Raw genomic sequence first — 20,477 nt, 5'->3', positions numbered from 1 at the left:
AGGGCGCATGGCTTCATTCTTCGGAATCTTAAAATAGGCAGAAATGGATCTAAAAGTACACTAAACAAAATTTGAATGTATATAAAGTGATTTATATTCTATTTTTAAACAAGATATAGTAATTTCTAATCAATTGTGTTCGGTGAAATACAATCCAAATTGAACGAAAGTCGTTTATGCCTACTTAGTCCCATATTCCTGAAGCAATGGCCCGAGAAATCCCTCTCTAACGATTGCTAGATTGACTTCTGATACTTGGGCTTTTGAGGGAGTGTGTCTATTCTTCCCGTTCAATCAAATCTATTCCAAGTACAGCAACATGACAGTCCTTCGTTTAACCTGGGGTCTTCCCTAAAACTTTGAACAGTGATTTAAGGTATTAAAAATGCGCATGACTTAGTCCATTTTCTTTATTAGTATTTTGTTGTTTGTGATCAGCCATTACTAATTACTTTTGCATTATCTGTGTTCATTACAAATGGTACCCGAAACCATAGAATACACGACTTGTGTACAATTATACAATATTCATTATGTCTTAAATATTGGATGTCATGATCCCATATTTTCACGACAAGGTAACACCATGAATATTGATTGATATGGATCAATATTGAATTCTATTCATGTTTTTAATTTTACGTATTATGGATAATATTGAGTTAGAGGTTTGGCTCAAGTTTTACCATTTTATCGTATATCCATAAATTAAGATTCATCGTTTTATTTACACATGTGTCAAGTATTTCTCAATTTCATCATGTATCGACACACATAAGATACCCATTTCATCGTTAAAGGGCTAGTCACTGCACATGACCGAAAATGGCGCCAATGGACAAACCCAAACCCGTGAAGTATCCTATAGCCCACGAACTGACTATGACGTCATCACAGCTATTTTAGAAGTGACATCAGGTCGGTCGGAGCCCTGGGACTTTTTTTTTCGAATTGTATCGGCTCCAAGAAAAACAAGAAGAAGAAAAGGTGAGTAGCAAGGTAACCAGTTCCTGTTCCAATACGTTTTTTTCCCTATCTCACTTAAATTTCGTCAGTTTAGTGTTGGCCTTCAATGGTATTACGCCCTTTAATAATGTAATACCACAAAAGTATTCTTCTTTTAGGAGTAGTTACACATCTGAATAATTATTGAGACGAGAAAGAAAGGATAGGCCTACACCCCCATGGTTATAACCCGCCTAGCGAATATTCACTGCTGATCAGTGTGGTTATAACCGCCAAGGCCTATAACCTCCGTTTGAACTGTAGATACGCAGGGAGAAATAGTAATCTATATAGACATTAGCTTTTGATCCTTGTGATTACGTTGGAAATCGTTGGATGTAACAAAGTATGACTCGACTTTATAATCTATTCTTCACTCCGATAAGCCGTATACCACGTAAGATGGCCTATGATAGTGTCAGAAATCAAATTGTTTCTATTTGGCTAAAACATGTTTGATTCAGTACAACAATGCCGTTCGAATGGTGATCTGTAAAAATCTGAGATACTTAAACCTTGAATCTATTTGGGCATAAGGCGACTCGTGTATAGGAAAACGCCACATTTTATATATATAAAAAAAGAAAACTTCAAGTTCATAAACTAGAAATGAGATCGTCTAAATGAAAATTTAATTCCTAAAGCATGGCTAAAGCTTTTTAATATATTTAAGCCCAAAACATGCCAAAATAAGTCCTATTGTTTATACAGATCGGAGTGGTATTTGATTGAAAGTAGTGCCGACTCTGGGTCCTTAAACCAAGAATTGCCTTCTCAGCCAGATCGCATGCACAAATTACTTGGTAGAGACCATCCAGCTTCCGATAATACAGGTGGGAGCGGTCACATCTTACGGTCAAACACGTAGTTGACCGTATAATTAAACGTAGTTAGACGTCGTGGTTAATCGTATTTCAACATAGTCATAGATGTAATTTTGACTTCAAGAAACCCATAATTTGACCGTGATAAGCACAAACATTTTCAACTTGTTCAAAATATCTTAATGGTGATCTTGGATGAAACGACCCTACCGTGACCGTAGTTTGAAAGTAGTTGACCCTAGTTGACCGTAATGAACCTTACCTTGAACGTACCGTACGTGACCGTAGCAACATGGCACTACCGTTGACACTACGGTCAAATGGGATCAACAACGGGCAACTACGTGCGAGACCGTAAGGTGCGACTGCGGCTTTAACCAGAATTACATATAGATTTTCTACTATTTTTTATAGTTTGTTGAAGACAGCCCTAAATCGTGAAAGGGGGAGCGAGGGTGGGAAAGAGAAAGGGGATGCTACAAGAACTTAGAAGATTTGAAATTCATCATAATTCTAGCAATACCGTGAGGGGAGAGAGAGATCGGGTTAACGGTCACTTGACCCAAATTAGGTCTAACAATGATATGGTTCATTTTATTTCAATAATTCTCTTGCGAGTATGGGTCTTTTTGCAGTTGGAGGAAATCAGAGGACCTGGCGAAAGCCCACCAAGTTGGAAGGCAACCCTACTCATTGTCACCTACAAGGCGGAATCGAAACCACACCACTTGATTCAATGCCAGACCTTTTGACCTAACGCATTTAACCTAACCATTCAGCCAACCAACCGCATGATCCCGAGAATACCATGTCTCTTTCACCCGCGAACGACAAGAATGGTTATTAATTTTAGAATGAATATTCTTCAATGATTATTTATTTTTGCAAGAACAATTATTCATTTTTGCAAGAACAATTATTCATTTTTGCAAGAACAATTAATCATTTTTGCAAGAACAATTAATCATTTTTGCAAGAACAATTAATCATTTTTGCAAGAACAATATTTCATTTTTGCAATAACATGCAGGAACAATTGTTCACTTTTTGCAAGAACATGCAACAACAATTATTCATTTTTGTAAAAACGAGTTTTCATTTTTGCGAGAATAACTATTTATATTTGGAAGAATGATTATTATTTATTTTTCCAAGAATTGTGGGTATAAATATTAATATTACGATTCGTCGTTTTAAATCAAATTTAAGATAAGATCCCTATATAATTTATTATCGTACTTAAAATGACATCAATTGGGTCAGTGAACAATGATAATACACCTGAACTATAAGGATTCTTTAATGTAAACATTGTAGCCATATATTATATAAGGGTTTACCTTTAAAGGCTAACTATATCACCACGTTTGACAAGTTGTATAAAGAACGAAAAATGAATGGCGGGTACATTTAGATTTTGGAGAGTTTAAACTAAATTCCAGAAACTTAGCCGGGTATTAAGACGTGTTTTCCCTTAATATTACTTCCCAGGAGCCCCACCTCGTCGGCGAAATAACGCATCATCTTGAAATGAAATGAAATGAAATGGCGTTTACCATCCTACAGCTCTGTTCCGAATGTGCTAAAGAAGACGAGCATAATTCACCCAGTGTGCTATAGGTGAAGTTTTGCCAGGACAGCGGCGCTACGCATACTGCCAATGATTCTTTTATGTACACATTGGTGTACACTGGCCCTTCTTTTTATCACCCATCTGAACATACATGTATATACGTTGTCCCTTGCCAGGCGCTCTGTCCTACATCACTGGCACCCTCATCTTTCAGGCTGATCACGCCACTACTAGGGATTTGCAGATCATTTCACAGTGGTTAAAGGTTATTTTATGTGTACATCGGTGGGTGTACCTCGCGTCTCTATAGATACTATAATGGTTTTCTCGGCCTACATAAAATTGTGGATGAGAACACGAGGGATTCTTGTCCCTAGATTTCGAACCGCTCGACCACAAATTATAGTTTTCAATCCATTTCATTTCGAAGATGGAAAAACTCGTTTTGACACAGTGAGAAGGGTTTATGTGATATAACACTGGCGACCCGGTGATGTGCGACGTATTTGTAGAAAAAATTTCTTTATTGAGATAAAAACTCTTGTTCTTCACAATTGGCAAGAAAACTCTTTGGTAAGATCATCCCTGTTTACAGATGACTGAGTTCTTTATTTTGCGTTTAACCTGTCGTACTAAAGAGGGCCTTTAGTGGTTCACCCAAATGTACGTACGTAGAGAGTCTATAGGAAGACGAGAGAAATCTTTCCCCGGGACATAGTCTTTAGTTATCGTAGCGTGATCAAGGCTATGTGCAGAGATTTTTTTGTCACTCAGCTTGTTACTTGTAAATACCTTTGTGTGATTTAAATAATAAATAAGGTAAGTAATTTAACAATGAAAACTACCTATATTTACATAATTGTTGAGTGAATTACACATGCACACTCACGATTGATGCTCGGGTGTTTTGCACGCATTGGGGTCATTGACAAGGGGCCTTATGTGGGATTGACATGATGACATTACATACTGAGGATGGACAGTCGTAAAATATGTTATGGTCTATAATGTTTGGGTGCAGAGCTAGACGCAGGATTTTTATGACTGCATTTTTTATTGTTGTTTCTATCTTCTTTCTCAGTAAGCCTAACATAAGCATGTTAATCTTTTTAGCCATTTGGATGGAAAGGAAAACGAGTCCGTGGTTTTCAATTGGTAGCACGTTATAAAACCACTGCCTTTTGGAACTGGGCATAAGAGTAAGCTGCTCTTGAGGCAGCTTTCCTGGCATGGCTTATACCTGCCTTCATCGGCTCGAGCAGTAGTGCGATAAACTGGTGCCTTTCCCCCTCGAGTCCCATGAATAAGGAACAGGACTAAATCGGCTATAAGCTCAAATATCAACACTGTGAATGCTTGCATGACAAAATCTAAGTAGGAAGGACGGTATCGGGATTAATTTGAAATAAAATGGGGTTTAACATCCTGCTGTTCTATACGAGAGAGAGATGGGGTTTAACGTCCACTCGACACAGATTAGGTCATTTCGTGACTAACATATAGTTTAATTTTATTTCAATAATTTGCTTGCGCGTAGGGGTATTTAGCAGTGGGAGGAAACCGGGGGACCCAGAGAAAACCGGGGATTCGAAACCACGTTAGTTGACTCAATGACAGGCCTCATGATACAGCGCGCACGTGCTAACCATATACCCCCCTCCCCCGAAATAATGCAATGATGAAGATGGTAGAATTAATCTAAAGGCACGCTTCGATATTACTCGGCGGTTCTTTACAATTATCTAAAATGATTTTAATTATTACTGTTCTCGTTTTCATTTTTTAACAGCTATTGTGAATACCTTAAAGTATGAATAATACAACAGATGCTCCGGACTTCGATCCTAATAATGGTAGAAATGAGCCGGATTATATGTACGTATATCTCGCAGCAGTAGATATTGTGGCTATAACCGGTTTAGTTGGAAACATATTTTTGTTTTTCATGATGTTTCGCTCGGCATTGAAACACGTATCTTTCTCGGTATACTTGAGTTACTTAGCTGTGATACAAAGCATTGTACTACTGCAGATAGCCACAGAAGACACCCTGGATCACGGATTTTATATCCTGGATGAATTTCTAGAACCGATTTGTCGTCCATGGGTACTGCTTATGGACACCACCAGGTTTGCCTCGACATGGTTGGTTCTGGCGCTGACCATTGACAGATGTATAGCCATATTCTTTACCAAATATAAAGAGGCCTTCTGCTCCAGGAAGGTTAGCCATGGAGTATGTCTAACAATAATCGCAATCTGTTTGTTGTTGAGTCTTCCTGGAAATGTGACCCCGCGGGTTCAACACGATAATAGTACTGATCACGAAGAAGACGATGGTCCAACAACATGTCCGAACGATTATGAGGTCTATAGATTTATAATGAGTGGAGTTTTTCACACGCTTGTTCCAGTTTTGATCTGTTGCGTGCTGGATGTCATCATCTTGTTCAAAGTAAAACGAGCTGTTCAAAGAGTGGCGGTAAACCTCGAAACCCCACCGGAGGCGGTAGCAGTCAACGTCAGCCAAGCTGAGAAAGTCAAATGGTGCTTAGTTGCTCTATGCTGTTTAGCGGTAGTGACGCTGTTTCCAATCGCTATTATCGAATCTATTGAGAATTTTTCTTCGGATGAAACAGCCGTGGAGAATGCAGGAGAGGCTTGGAGGTTTTTCAACATCGTTTTGCTCATCAATTATGGCCAGAACTTCTACATCGTCATTATCATGTCCCTTTATATGAGGTGTCTCTTTAAACAGATGTTATGCGGTGAAAAGGTTCGGTATAAAAGACCACAGGAATTTGATACGATATTGTCCGCTTCAGACAACAATTTTCTTTAATAAAAAATTGTTTCCGGCTAACAGTTCAAGTACATTCTTCAATTTACCAAATAAATGATCGTAACAACACAATGTCCAAAATCCGAAAAAAAGTTGGTTACTGTTATTAGCAAGAGATGGACTCTTCTGTAATTACTCAAAGTTACTACTTATAAGATTCATATTTAAAGCAATATGTACTATTCTATTGAAGTTTAACTTCCTCTCAATAGAATGAAGTCATGGAATATTTTTTATTATTTTGGATCTGAACAGTGACAACATGGCGTAAAATCACAGGATCGAACAGACGTATACATGGATGATAGACTTGTGAACCGCGACCAACGCCTTATAGCCTTCTCGATTGACAAAGAACACAATCTGATGATTAATAATTCTATATTTTACAAACGGGAATGGTTATTTTAAGTACTCTGAAATTTTAATAATAGTGTTAAAACTAGTGATTAACAGTTTTTGATATGAAGAGTATATAGGACCTTATACTTAATAACCCATGTAATAAAACAGTATATAGGACCTTATACTTAATAACCCATGTAATAAAACATCAATATATTATAATTATAGCAATAATATTCACATGACCGTTCAATAATCCATGTAATGAGGTAGCTATACTTTTGTTATATTTTAATGAAAGTGATAATATGCACACTATCTTTATGTTTAATAACCCATGTAATGAAGCAGATATACTGCTGTTATATTTCGATTAAAGTGATAGTATTCACAGGAATTAAGCATTGTTGACTAAGAATTTATTTAATAGAACGGACGTACAGGACGTGCCATAGAACGTCTTTTTTTTATTATTAATTAGACATTTATTAAAGTTACAATTTCATATTTTCTAAGAAAGTCAAAACATAATTATTTCTATGTCTTTTGTTCAATGGGTTGTCAACTCACTATTATATGATCTTAGGTTATCTTTCTCACACTTAAAAATCTTCACACCGGAAATATTAACACAATTACCTCCCTTGTTTTCCTGTTCCCCATCATGGAATAGCTATCTTCAAACGTTTGAATTTAAAGTTGAAAATGATATTTTTGCCAATTTCTCAACTGGCAGTAGTGAATTATAAGATTAATAGGATTATTCTTTAACAAGGTAGGGCTGTTTATAGATACCATCTATTTTAGGGCTTTATTTTAATACATTTTAAAAATATAACTTAAAAATATGAAATTGTAACTTTAACATGACAAGCCTGTAATCAACTCCCTAATCCATGTGTGGAACTAATCTCGGTCACGGTATCTGTTTGATTCTAGTTCAGTAATATGAAACTTTTATATCGAATTCTGTCAAGGGTTCTTTTACCTGCATGCCAACGTCCCATCCGAACGACTAGACACTGTCCTTTTCATTTAACCCAAGCACTAGATATATGCTCGACTATCAAATAATAATATTGGTAACTAACTACATAATGTGAAATTACATTTAAAGCAATAAACAAAAAGGGGGTCAACGCCATGGATTTTTAATATGGAGGATTTAATATTTTATTTATTTCTTAAAGAGTTTTTCGAACACGGCATGCAATCTTGACTGCTGTTCGAATGCTTGATCTGCTGCTCTCTTCGGCCGCTCATATGGATAATCCGGTAGAGTTACAGCTGACATATCCGCGTTGTTTTCGGAAACATCTTTTGCTCCATTTTCATTCAGGTCTCGTCTTTTCCGGTCACGTGTTGTTCTACAGCTTAAGTCTACTGTTTGACCAGTTTCCAGTATAAGTTCCAAGCATTGGTCTGTTATTTCAATGCAGTTTTCACCATCCAGTTTACCACTGAAATATAATTTGTTAATATCTATACATTGTCCGCGTGCTGCTTTTCCTTTGGGGTTGGGGGGTATATAACAAGTTTTCAACACAAACATAAAAAAAATGGCCAACGTTAACTCAGTTAGTGGGCGCTGGCTCACTAACCAAGAAAGTTCCAGGAGATTTTTCTGCCTGGTTTTCCCTTGTCAGTTGTGCGGGGCAGAGGGTCTTGAAAATTAGAGCGTCTATTTGTATAGAGGTACTGTGTATATCAAAACAGTAGGTCGTAGCACAGGGTATGGCAGTGGTTCCCATCATTTTGTTGGTTGCGACCCCATTCTAGAAACTATAGCAACTCATCGCACCCCCCCCCCCCCCCACGAGATTATAAAATGCCCATAGACAACTCTTGTAAAACGGGGGGTCGGGGTGGCCTAGCGGTCTAGAGTGTTGAGCTTGGATCTCTAGCTGGCCGGTGACCTCTGGCTTGCGCTCCCTGGCGTGAACGTATGTGGCTTGGAGACGCCTTTTCAACCTCGTGGGTTTACCCCTGAACCCCCGTTTCCTCCCATAGAAAAGCCCCTGCGCGTGTTCTAAGATAATGAAAATGAAAATAAGAAAACTTGTCTGCGATATCACTTTCGATGGAAGCAGACCTTAAACACTAAGAACAACAACAACTTGTAAAACAATGGCCGAAGATTTATAGAGGAGTGCTATTAAGTGATAAACAAGTATGGTTTATGGTTTAACCATACAGTGCCTGTGCGTCTAAATGGGGCTTAGTACTTATTGGCTAGATTATGTTTAACAGTTTGGTGAACTGTTATATCGACGGCCGTGTAATTAAATACATCGTGCCTGGATGACTATATTACTTTTCTTTGAATTAAACACAACCATGACACATATTTTTCTCTATGACAATAGTATACTATCCCCTATCACAATAGTATACTATCCCCTATCACAATAGTATACTAGCCCCTATCTTCATCTAGTTATAATCTAATGGCGTCGACAATATAAAATATGGCCATACTAAAAAGCTAATAAATAAAATGAAATTACATATAACTAAGTTAATATATGATTATATTTAAGTCAACATTTGAGTAAATGGTCATTTTAACTTATTTAATGTAGTGTCGAGTCAACATTAAATTGAGTTATTGGTAATGAAACGAAACAGAATTTATATTTTAACCTTCCGTCTTTATTAGCCCAGCTGGTGCACAAACACAGAATGTTAAACTACATTTCATTCAATCATTCCCACTCTACTTTGTCAACTAGTCTAATATTGAATATCCCATTTAATGTGCTATTAGGAACATTTTGCCCAGACAGTGATGTTTCCGCTCATCCTTCATGAAATGCTAAAGAGTACAAAGGTGGACCTCGGCTTTTTGCCCCTCCGAAAGACGACGTTTTTTCCTTGCCAGACCTTCCATATCATATCACTAATAAGGAAAAATTTCTCGGTCATCATAAGGACCTCCTGATTAATGAGCCAGCGTCGTAGTCACTTGAATCCCCCCCCACCCCACCCCTCTCTCTCTCTCTCTTCCTCTCTCTATCTCTAGCTGGCCGTTTTAACGCATGCTTCCATTCTAGTGATATCGCAGTCATCGTGGCTTGGGGGGGTTACATTTTAGGATTACTCCCTGCGAGAGACCCAGTGGTGCAAATAAAATAATTATTTTGTGTATAATCGGTTATCGTCTTATAATAATAATAAACTCCTTTGAGCTGATGTATACTCATGATGGATTAATATTACTATAATATATATAAGTATTCAGGTTTCTATATACAAGAGGTAACTGACCCGCTACAATATTATTTTATTATTTTGAAATGCAACATCTGGAAATAGACATTGTTATATTTGGGAGATATCCTTTGTCAACAATGTTTTTTAATTTTAATATTTAATGATACATAAAAGTTACCGATAAAACGCCGAAAATGAAACATAAAGTCAATTTTTTGTTTAAAATGTTGATTTTGTGCATAAAATGTTGACATAAGGATGTAGAAACAAGAATCATTAGTTTAGAATGTTGCGTTCGTGTCTAAAATGTTCAAACTGGAATGTAGAAACTAGAATCATGGATAGTGTCCCATTTGGTCTTCCATAGGATTTAGTCATAGATTGTAACCACCTGAATCGATTACAGATAAAACTCATTTGTCACACAACTTGTCCACACAGCTTCGCTTTGATAGCTCAGTATATGAATTTGGACAAATTTTATCTTTAAATGAAATGGGCTTTAACGTGCTACTGTTCTACTCCGACTTGGCTAATGAAGACCGGCATACGCCATACGGTGTACTGTGAGAGAAATTTCAGTAACTTTTTAATTAGAAAGCCTAAATGTAGACCACACCTTCCCAATATTGAAGGTTTATCCAGATTTTCCTCGGTTCTCAAACCGAGAACATTTTGGCGGAAAAGGCGGTAGTCCACGGTTTGACTACGGTAACACTACCGTTTACAATGGTGGAAGCACTGTAACTTCTGCATATTTTGTTCACAGGCCGTCGGTCGGGTAATGGTGAGTTTTACCCCGTGCTGCCAGCACCGCCGTTCCGTTCTTGTGGACAATTCGTTTATCACCAAAACAACTGATCATGACAAATAGAAACCACGAGGTTGTTCTATGCGTAGGCTTAATCGAACTTATTTTTCATAATAGAACATGTACAGGATATATAAATTTCTGCTCGCCCTCCCTCACGAATCGTAGGGGTTACAAAATATGGTTTTAATTAATTGTAAATGGCTAAATCTATTTGTTAAAGCCAGCCCAATTTTTGTCAAGGCCGCCTAGATGTAAATAAGGTTAGGACACGTGATTGTTGGCGAGATTGTAGGTTAAGCATTGGTTAGGCACAGGGTTAGATTTAGGATTAGCGCTAGCCCTGTTTACATCTCGTAACCTATGACGAAAAATTGAGCTGGCCTTACCATTTAGCACTAAACATTGTAAATACAGCTGATATTTATACACACCTGCAACAGTACCGTTTATTATTTTTACACATACAGGTAACACCACATTGTTCATCAGTTATACCTCCTTCATCTAATGTATGGGCTGGCATTAAACACGTCATCTGGGCATGGTTATTAACTGTAAAAATAAATATATTTGAAAGAATAAATTATAAGTGGGTAACCGTGTTTTTTTTTGTTTTTTTGTTTTTGTGGGCAACCATAATAACCCCTTGTTAAACATACATTATGCAAGAGCTAAATCTGCCTATTGCAGGTATTTGTTATCTAAATTATTAATTAGACATTAATTAACTTATCCAGACCATAATCAACTCTCGATTTCATCGCTAGCCTGCGATATTAACTGGATTAGGATCCAATTTCCTGCTCAATTTAATGGATAATTGAGACTATGTTTTTTTTATCGTACCGACTTTAGTAATGATGATCGAGGCTAGGCCGAAAATTCAATTGCTAAATTCCGGTTCTGAGTAGATCAATTTGACTGAAATTTTCAGCAAATACCCTTTACCTTATCTAGTTTTTAACTATTATAGTGAGAACTGCCAGCTCTTTATGTAATCTCCCATAATGTATCTTTATACTTGTACAAATAACAAGTATCATAAGATAAAACAATATTCAAAAGAGTTACCCCACACTCCTTTATTTAGATCTGATGTGTTATCTGAACCTCTTTTGTGACGACAAGAGCGAGCCACAGTTTTGTAATTCCCAAATCGATTTATATCACTGATCATGTCGGAAAATCGTGTGGGCTTTTCTTTAGTTCGCGTGTATTGATCAAGAATCATCAATAGTATTTTGCAGAAGAGGGGAGCAGAGGTCTTTTACAATGGTGTGTTTGCAAGTAATTGCTATGGCACTAAAATGACGCATCGAGACTTTAAAGAACTAATATGGAATTCCTAGCAATAGAATAATCTTACCTTTCCTTAAAGTTGATAAATACTGGAAATGACAGCCATTGTGGTCACTTTTGGTCAGCTCACATTGAAGAATAAGAACAAGAAGAAACTCAAAAATTCTTGCCATCGTCGCCTTTGTGCTTTAACAACGTTCTAAATAAGTTTACAGAACCGGGTATGTATTATGTATTTTATTTTCAGAGACGGGGACATATTGACTAATTGACAAGAAAGAGGTATTATATTCTATTTAAGAATCCCGTTAACATAATAACTTAAAATTAATATCTACAACAGATGTGAACAAACAACTTAAAATGTCATAAACCTCCAAACGCGAATCTTGATGTTAGAGCAGTTGGGGATCAATCACATATACTCTGCGAAATTTAATGCACATCATATTGTGGGTAGGCGTACGGTATATTTTTTATGTTGTGATCTTACCGGGAAAAGATGGGCTTCTGATATCTTTTATTTAAGACAAATTAAACATTAATTTACCACCGGTACACGAATCGTGTACCATACTGCCTTTCAGCATCATTAGTAACACGGGATTCGAAGAACGGTGAAAGACATTTTCCACAAGTCATGTCAAACGTTGACGCTATATTCGTATCTGGAAGCATGCCCAATAAATATTATCGGTGTAGACTGGAATAACCAGACTCTAGAGATTGCCATTCCATTGAGACATAACTGATTAGAAATTATAGCAAAAAACAGAAACGATTGAATGTAAATCAATTTATATACATTCATATTAGGCTACATTATTATATGTGTTGCGACCCATTTGTGTCAATTTCTATGTCTCAAACATTAGCGATTTAGCTCCTGTAACTGTCAAAGGAAAGTGCCAACCTCCCCCATGTAGGCAATAGGCCTATACTGCATCTAAAGAAATCAACGTGGAAGCGCGCTTGATGGTGGGGGAACTTAGTTAAAACCTAAAACATTTCTCGTCTTGCTATCCCCAAATGCTAAGCCTATAATCCTTTCATAAATTATTTTATTTTTTATAATTTAATAATATTGTTTAATTTTGGCGACAAATTAACTGCCTTGTTAATGCAGAAGATTAAATAAATACGGTATCCAGAAAAATTCATTTCAATGTTTAAATATCCAAGACAATTAAAGCAAAATTCGTTTATAGACCAATTTCTTTTTTTTTCTTCTGAAGCCACCTAGGCCTACCTGAATGTTAAAACACAACGACCATTTATTTTACGGTATGGAATACAAACAGGCAATGATTTATTATACATTTAGCCGGCAGAAAGGTTCGTTTTTGTTGCGATCATGGCCACGTGCCTACTGAAAACTGAATTAATCGATTTACTGAAATGATCTCTATTTTTGCTTATTAATATGAAGAAAACAATTTCTTTCAAAATTATTTCTTTCTTTAATCGAATTATTTGAATAGGCCTATGGCCTGTACTATCATAGAAATATATTTCTATGTGTGCTATCACAGAGTAAAAATACACTTTTACTCTCTGGTACTATCACCAAACTGCGATCCTCGGCGTCTGGATTGTTATGAGAAGGGAGGTAATTCTGTTTTACGGGCACCGGAAGAAGCTATTCTTGCAGCTCGAGAATCTAAACACTTCTATTGTTTTTGAGAAACAACAGGGGCTTGTTAGGGTAATAAAGTCAAGATGCCAAAGAGAACAAATCCATTTGGTGACAGCTCACCACTACAATTTAAGACTCATGTGGGAACAAAAGAAATTGACATGGGCGTGTGTCATCAGCAGAATATGAAGCAAGTCTATGGTAATATATATGGGATTATAATCATAATGTCATTCACTCACTCCGACTGACATTTCATAAAGTATTTTTATAAAGAATAAAGATACAGAACTTTTCTAATTGATGATGCTGATGTCTGTCTGATACATGTAGATACATTATGGCATGCAACTTATGAAAGATAAATATATAATTGATGTCCAGGAATTTAAGCCGTGGGTGAGAGGCGTCCGGGTGGAGGTGACGTCAAGTCTGGCGTGAGGTCAGGGGGGGGGGGGGGATTATAGGCCTACCCGATAATTTTATTGAATGAGAAGCGCTGAGTATTTAGATGTATAAGGTGGAGGGGAGTGAGGCGAAATCAGCAATAATGCTTTACATGTTAATTGTAATTGCATGACATTTTTTCGATGAATGTAAGGGAAAGATAATATGCAGGGGAGGGTCAGGATTTGTCCACTCAACAGACATCTGCATATAGGTCCAATGAGTTCACAGTAATTGGAATATACAAACAAATATATTAAATGATCAACAAAAACTAAATTGCATTCCACTTTCTGACTTTCCCATCACAGATGTGGCCAGATGTGTCATGTAGAGTAAGCTAACATTGAGTGCCTTGGTTCTGTGTCCTGGTATTTTAAGCTTAGTTCCCCGTGTAATGCTATTTTACACTTAGTTTCCCATATCTTTTGGGTAGCCTATCCTATGGTACCATAAACAGCTAGCCGGCTGTTTTCATTAGTCACTTGCTTCAAAGTTGTTTACTGAAATGAAATTAGGTTTAACGTCAAACTGTTCTTCTCCGACTGGACTATTGAAGATGTGCATACGCCATACAGTGTGCTATGAGGGAAATTTTGCCCTACTCTTATATCGAATTCCAACTGCCAAGGGATCTTTTGCGTGCATGTCAATGTGTAATGGGAAATTGTTTTTTTTGTGCCATTCAAATGACAAGACAGCTGTCCTTGTCAGGCCCTCCCTCATGCACCACTGACAAGGGCAAATCAGTTTGCTGGAGCATACTCCATTTTCTTCAACTGAAATGGAAACTTGTCTTTATTATACTGTTGTAGCATTCATATTGTTAGCACTATCACACTGTATGGAATTATTTATGGTAGAACAAGACTCTTTGAACAATTTTGTAATGTTTTGGATTCTGAAATTATTTAGCCAATCTACCTTTTTTTTTTGCAGAAAAAACAAAAGATTTATTATTCAAAGGTGCACAAAAACAGGAATCGGTGTATAATATTGATGCTAACTCCAACCATATTTTAGAACCAGAACCGTTACAAATGACAACTGATCTACCTGCCGGTCAAATGTGTTTTGATAAAGATGGTCAATTAACAACTACCTCTACTGTTAATCAAAGTCACTCTATAGATTCTAATATGTGTATGTCCATTGAAAATCAGTCAAATCAATTTAAGTTTGGTAAACAGAAACAGTCACAAGGTAAGTGCTGCAATCTTTTTCAAATAAAATCATAGTGGTCTGAAAAGCCTTCTAAATTGGCATAACTAATAGTTGTTTTAGGTAATTTGATGTGTACTAAATCTTTTAATTTGCTAAATACACAGCGAAATCCTTAAAATTAGTCCCCCAGTGATAAACATTTTAAATTTCTAAATGCATATCAGAAAGAGAGACAATCATTGTAATTCTTTATTCTGGCCAACCAGACACTTGACAATGCAGACTTTAAATTTGGATCTCAAAATATAGTAAATAAGCCTAGTTGCAATACAAGTGAAATACATGTATTGTGTTCTGAAAGATAAGCATACTGGTACCCTGAACACGACCTGCAGAAAAATTATTTCCTTAAATGGGCATTATGGAAGATTAGAATAAAAGCTGACAGTTCTCGCTATAATAGTTAAAATATAGATAATAAAAACAGGATATGTTAAAAATTTCAGTCAAATTGCATTGCTTTACTCTGAACCCAGATATTAGCAATTCAGTTTTGGGCTAGCCTCAAACGTCATTACTACTGTTGGTACAATAAAAAACAAAGTCTTGGTTATCCATTTTTACGTTAAATCAACCGTCATTAAAGATATTCACGTTGATTATGGCCTCGATAAGGTAATTAATGTTTAATTAATAATCTAGATAATGTTTCAGGCCTATAGAAAGACATGCAATAGGCAGATTTAGCTCTTGCGTAATGCATGATTAATAATCAGAAATGATCACTTATATGATATTTGGATAGTCCAATAAAAATAGTGGGTTTATGGATTTAAGCTAATGGCCTATTTATCTTGTGTAAAATTTTTATTTCAAAATATTCAGTCTTTTGGAAATAATGACAAGGGTTACATTGTAACCTGTTTAAGAAATTTCACTCATCAATTGTAATCATCCTGAATGATGTCTTTCTATTTTCACCAAAGCAGTACCAAAGTTATGGCCCATGATTGATACAATTGATAACAAACCCGTGTTAATCAGACTCACTATACTTTTTATATACACAGTTCAAGTATTTCCTGATTTCGTATTACTTTTTGGGGATTTTTCCTATCGAGTTTGGATGTTTTCAGAGTTATTGCCCATGACTTATGATTTTTAGTTAAAGGATATTATCTTATTGTACTCATTGGTGGTTTTAACAAACACTCACGTAAAATAAAGTAGTTCAATTCTTTCTATATTTAGGAAATCTAAGGCTATTTTGTTACTGATATTATACATATTTTTTTCTCACCTATATTATTAGTTAAATTGATTATTTCATTTTCAGATCCCAATGCCTGTTTTAGTTGTAGAAAGCCAGTTATACCTCATCTTAAAATCCGATGTCATTTCTGTGACAAGATTGTATGTTCTACATGTAGCAGAAACTGTGATGACTGTACACACACTTATTGTCAGATGTGTTCTGTATTAAAGTAAGTTAATTAAAGATCCATTATGTAATATATAGATAAAGAGCTGGTCGTTCTTGCTATGATACATATAGTTCAAAAATAGATAACGAAAATTTCAGTCAAATTATTTTCTTCTGTGCAAATTTATGAGTGCTTGAAGTTTTGACCAAATGTATAGCACAGATTGTTTATAATGGTAGGAATATAATGATGGCCCATAGAGTTATTATGGGCTTGTCTTGTTAAAGGGCCAATCCCGATAATATTTTGGAGAATAAAACTGTTTAATTTTGTGTTAAAATCCCTTAAAATCCTCTATCCTCTACCTTAGGGCCGAGCAACTAACTCAAGTTATGTGATGCGTTTTCGAACAACTTAAACCCGTCAGTCTTCATCTGGAAATGGAAATACGTGTCCCACCCTGTATAATGCGGTCTGGATAAAACCAGACTTTTATTTATAAAAATAATTGTATAGGTGAAATTTACCTTCCGTTATCAAGTACAGCACATGGGTCATTCATTGTATAGACCTCTAAAGGAACGGGAATCGATTATCAGGTCACTCAACGATAAATTTGACCCGAAATCTTAAAAGGGTTACGTGTCCAGATAAGCAGTTTTGACATTCACGTCCAAACGACTCAATATTTTGAGCTGAAAGTTTGAGACAAGGTAAATACACCATTCCTCTATATTTTGGCATTTAAATTTCATAAGTACTCAGACTTTAATTTTTGAGACTCTGTTCAAATCGGGATAGTCCCTTTAATAAATGTTTAAATAATGATTTTTATAACATTTATAACAAGAAAAAAGACCTGCATAATGCTTCTTTAATGAAGTCATAATTCAAATTATTTTCTTCTTTTGCTTTTTTTCTGTTGCACAAAATGAGATTTGTTATTATCTTTCATTAAAGATTTAAAACAAATAATAAAGTTGGTATTTTTGATTAAAGATAATTATAAAAATGTTTTTACTTTTACTTAGATTTAGTTCTTAAATGATTTAAATTTTTAATGTGTTGTGTATACCTATTTGAAATGGGCTTTACCGTCATACTTTCTATGGTAATAAAAATTGACAAGCACCAAGTACTGTGTCCTATGAGGGAAATTCTGGCTGGACAGCATCATTTCCACTTCTTCATCAAATTTCAACTGTCAAGTGTTCTTTTTCAGGCGTCTGCTCAACCTCGTGGATTTTCTCCAGATCCTCCGGGTTCCTTCCACCTCTAAAGACCCCTACATGCAGCGAATTATTGAAATAAAATTGCACCATATGTTTAGTCCCGAAATGACCTTGTTTGTGTTAAATGGACATTAAACTTCATTTCTGTCTGTCTATCTTTTCTTATCGGGCACTGCAACATAAAATAATAATAATAATTGATCATTTATATAGCGCCGAATATCCAACACGAGACCTCAGTTTTCTGAATGACTTTCCTTGCTCAGCCCTTCATCCTACACCACACTTGAATATCCTAGGCATTTTCTCAGCCAACACCTGGTTCGGTCCTTGGAACATTTTTTCGCTGAGCTACCATGGCATATATATAATCAAACGCTAAATAATTAGAAAAAGGGAAATAACTGCATTTATCTTTTTCATTATGAAGTATTTTCTTATAATTTTAAAAAGAATTTCACCTTCTTTGAAACCTTGTATCTCAAAGTACAACAATATTTATTTATTATTTCAGTTATGATGAAGCTATGGAAAGGGCTTTCTGTTTTAATTGCTCATCATGAAATGACGTGGAACAGTTGGGAGTAAAAGGAGTGGATCTCAAAGTGCTGTAATTGATAAATGTTGAGAAATGACATGTGCAATGTCCAGTGCAGATTTTTTTTTTCTACCATGAGCACATTATCTCACAGAAATGAAATTATTATTATTCATTAATCATATGACAGTTGTGTTTGATGTTATTCACAAAAATTCACAAAACTCAGCCGTATACTTATATCATTATTACTCGTCTTCTGCTTTCATATAGTTATTTTGAGACGGGACGATTTACCCAATAATACCCAATACTAATTAAGTACTACCACATTATCGTCAAAAACTAATATAATACTTCAATTATATAAAAACAAAATTGAGTTAATTCGTGGAAAACATGCAAAAAAATGTACGACAAACGTGATTGTCAATGTCTCGCTATTATCCCCATTGATCCCCCAATACTTACAAATATTAACTCATGCTATCAAGAAACAATCCATTTATGTAAAATAATAGGCCAATATTACAAAAAGATGAGATAAAAGTACAATTAATTGGATAATGATTTGTTAGTTTATTTTAAAAAAATTATTTATTCAATGTTTAGCCATTTCATTTATAACTAATACTAATTGATATTTCAAATGTTTACACATTTTATAGGAATTATCTCATTGATATTGAAGTGATTGAAGAATTTTGTCAGTTTTGGATAATCATAAAGTAGTATTTTGTAGTATTAGTTTAGAACTGGGAGGTATTTGGTCATATTTTGCGAGTCTTTCAGACAGTTGTGCTACTGGGTACTGATACTATAAATAGACTCTTCCAGTTTATTGTAAATATTTGCTAATTCCACAAATTATGTGAATTTTGTTTTTGCATAATTCAACAAGTGTGCTAGTTTCTCTCAATAATGAGTTAGTATGTGGTGGTATTTAGTAGTATTTAATTAATATTGGGTAAATCGCCCTGTCAGTTATTTTGTAGCAATATACATGATGTATATACTAGTCAAACTATTCAGAAATTTACAGTGTTCATCTTCTATTAATTAACAGTTTTAATGCTCTAATCCACAATATTAGTTGGTTTGTTTTGGTGATAAAACTTTGTTGTGATAAAACAGAATTTCAAGTTTTGATACAGTTTTCAAAAATTAAAAATCTCATTTAACAGAATTCTTAGCTGTCTGAAAAAGAAATAAAATATAAAAAGACGGATTGTCCAGCCAATGCTGATGAAAACAACCAACAAGGGCCATAACCCTGGCAGTAATTATCTGAAATTGTTGAAAACCAATAGGCTTCTTTATTTGTCTACTGACCATAAACAGTTAAACACTTTATTAGTTTACAGTGAATTGGATGATAACTTTAGTCTCTAGAGTGTTCAAAAGACTTTTCAAAGTGATCAATGGACATAAATATGGCCGCCATTATCGGAAATTGCTGAAAAATCTACCAGCCTCTTCGTCTCATGATCTTAAATACTGTGTAATTATACCATAAAATCAAAGTAATTTCAATGTGGGCGTAGAAAAATTGTTCTTTCATGTGCATTTGATCTTTACATTTTCCTTTATTATAGCTCATAATTTCATGTAGAAAGTCTTTATATAATGTACTGTAGCTTTAAACTATTTTCAAGCAATGTTTTAATGCATCTTATTTCCACCAGTAGAATTGTGAAGGGGAGATAACTTAGAGTTTAGAGAAAAACGGTTGTTGAATGATACTGTACTATACATTGAATTTGTTGATTTATTTTTTTTCATATTTCCATACAATTGTACATATATGTATATATATAGTGTACACCATTTATGAATTCATAATAAAAGTTCAAATTTAGTTTTCTTGAACAAATTTAAATGTTTCACTTTGTTCTTGTATTCATTATTCAGTTTGAAAAATACAGAGTGGATTTATTGGAGCACGAGAATACAACAGGATCAGGACCATAGCATTTGCTTCTGTTTACATAATCAAATTGAAGAGACTGGATAATCCATATTGAATTGGAAATAAATATTGTCCGAAAAAGTTACTCAAATTTATACTACATAAAACATTTAAATGCATACATAAACGCATAGTAAATAGATTTTAATGTT

The 20,477-nt window shown here is 35.2% G+C and overlaps 2 protein-coding genes and 1 long non-coding RNA gene across 3 annotated transcripts; 2 read left to right on the top strand and 1 right to left on the bottom strand.

Annotated features, from left to right (window-relative positions):
- Positions 1 to 4,083: 4,083 nt before the first annotated feature.
- LOC126821907 (somatostatin receptor type 4) lies at positions 4,084 to 6,934 on the top strand. Its single transcript, XM_050550526.2, has 2 exons — positions 4,084 to 4,221; positions 5,192 to 6,934. The coding sequence occupies exon 2, from the start codon at positions 5,213 to 5,215 to the stop codon at positions 6,242 to 6,244; it is 1,032 nt and encodes a 343-aa protein (XP_050406483.1). The 5' UTR covers positions 4,084 to 4,221; positions 5,192 to 5,212; the 3' UTR covers positions 6,245 to 6,934.
- A 256-nt stretch (positions 6,935 to 7,190) lies between these two features.
- LOC126821911 (uncharacterized) lies at positions 7,191 to 12,112 on the bottom strand. Its single transcript, XR_007680535.2, has 3 exons — positions 11,983 to 12,112; positions 11,048 to 11,168; positions 7,191 to 8,049 (listed from the first exon to the last, which is right to left on the bottom strand). It is a non-coding gene; the product is annotated as an uncharacterized LOC126821911 (long non-coding RNA).
- A 1,436-nt stretch (positions 12,113 to 13,548) lies between these two features.
- On the top strand, positions 13,549 to 20,235 carry LOC126821910 (apoptosis regulatory protein Siva). Its single transcript, XM_050550529.1, has 4 exons — positions 13,549 to 13,752; positions 14,938 to 15,201; positions 16,499 to 16,646; positions 18,333 to 20,235. Exons 1-4 carry the CDS (start codon positions 13,635 to 13,637, stop codon positions 18,379 to 18,381), a joined length of 579 nt encoding a protein of 192 aa, XP_050406486.1. The 5' UTR covers positions 13,549 to 13,634; the 3' UTR covers positions 18,382 to 20,235.
- Positions 20,236 to 20,477: the final 242 nt, after the last annotated feature.

The sequence above is a fragment of the Patella vulgata genome, chromosome 5 (genome assembly GCF_932274485.2).
Source record: "Patella vulgata chromosome 5, xgPatVulg1.2, whole genome shotgun sequence".
Taxonomy (NCBI): Eukaryota; Metazoa; Mollusca; class Gastropoda; family Patellidae; genus Patella; species Patella vulgata.
Note: the sequence above shows the minus strand (reverse complement) of the source record. Positions and strands in the feature narration are given on the sequence as shown.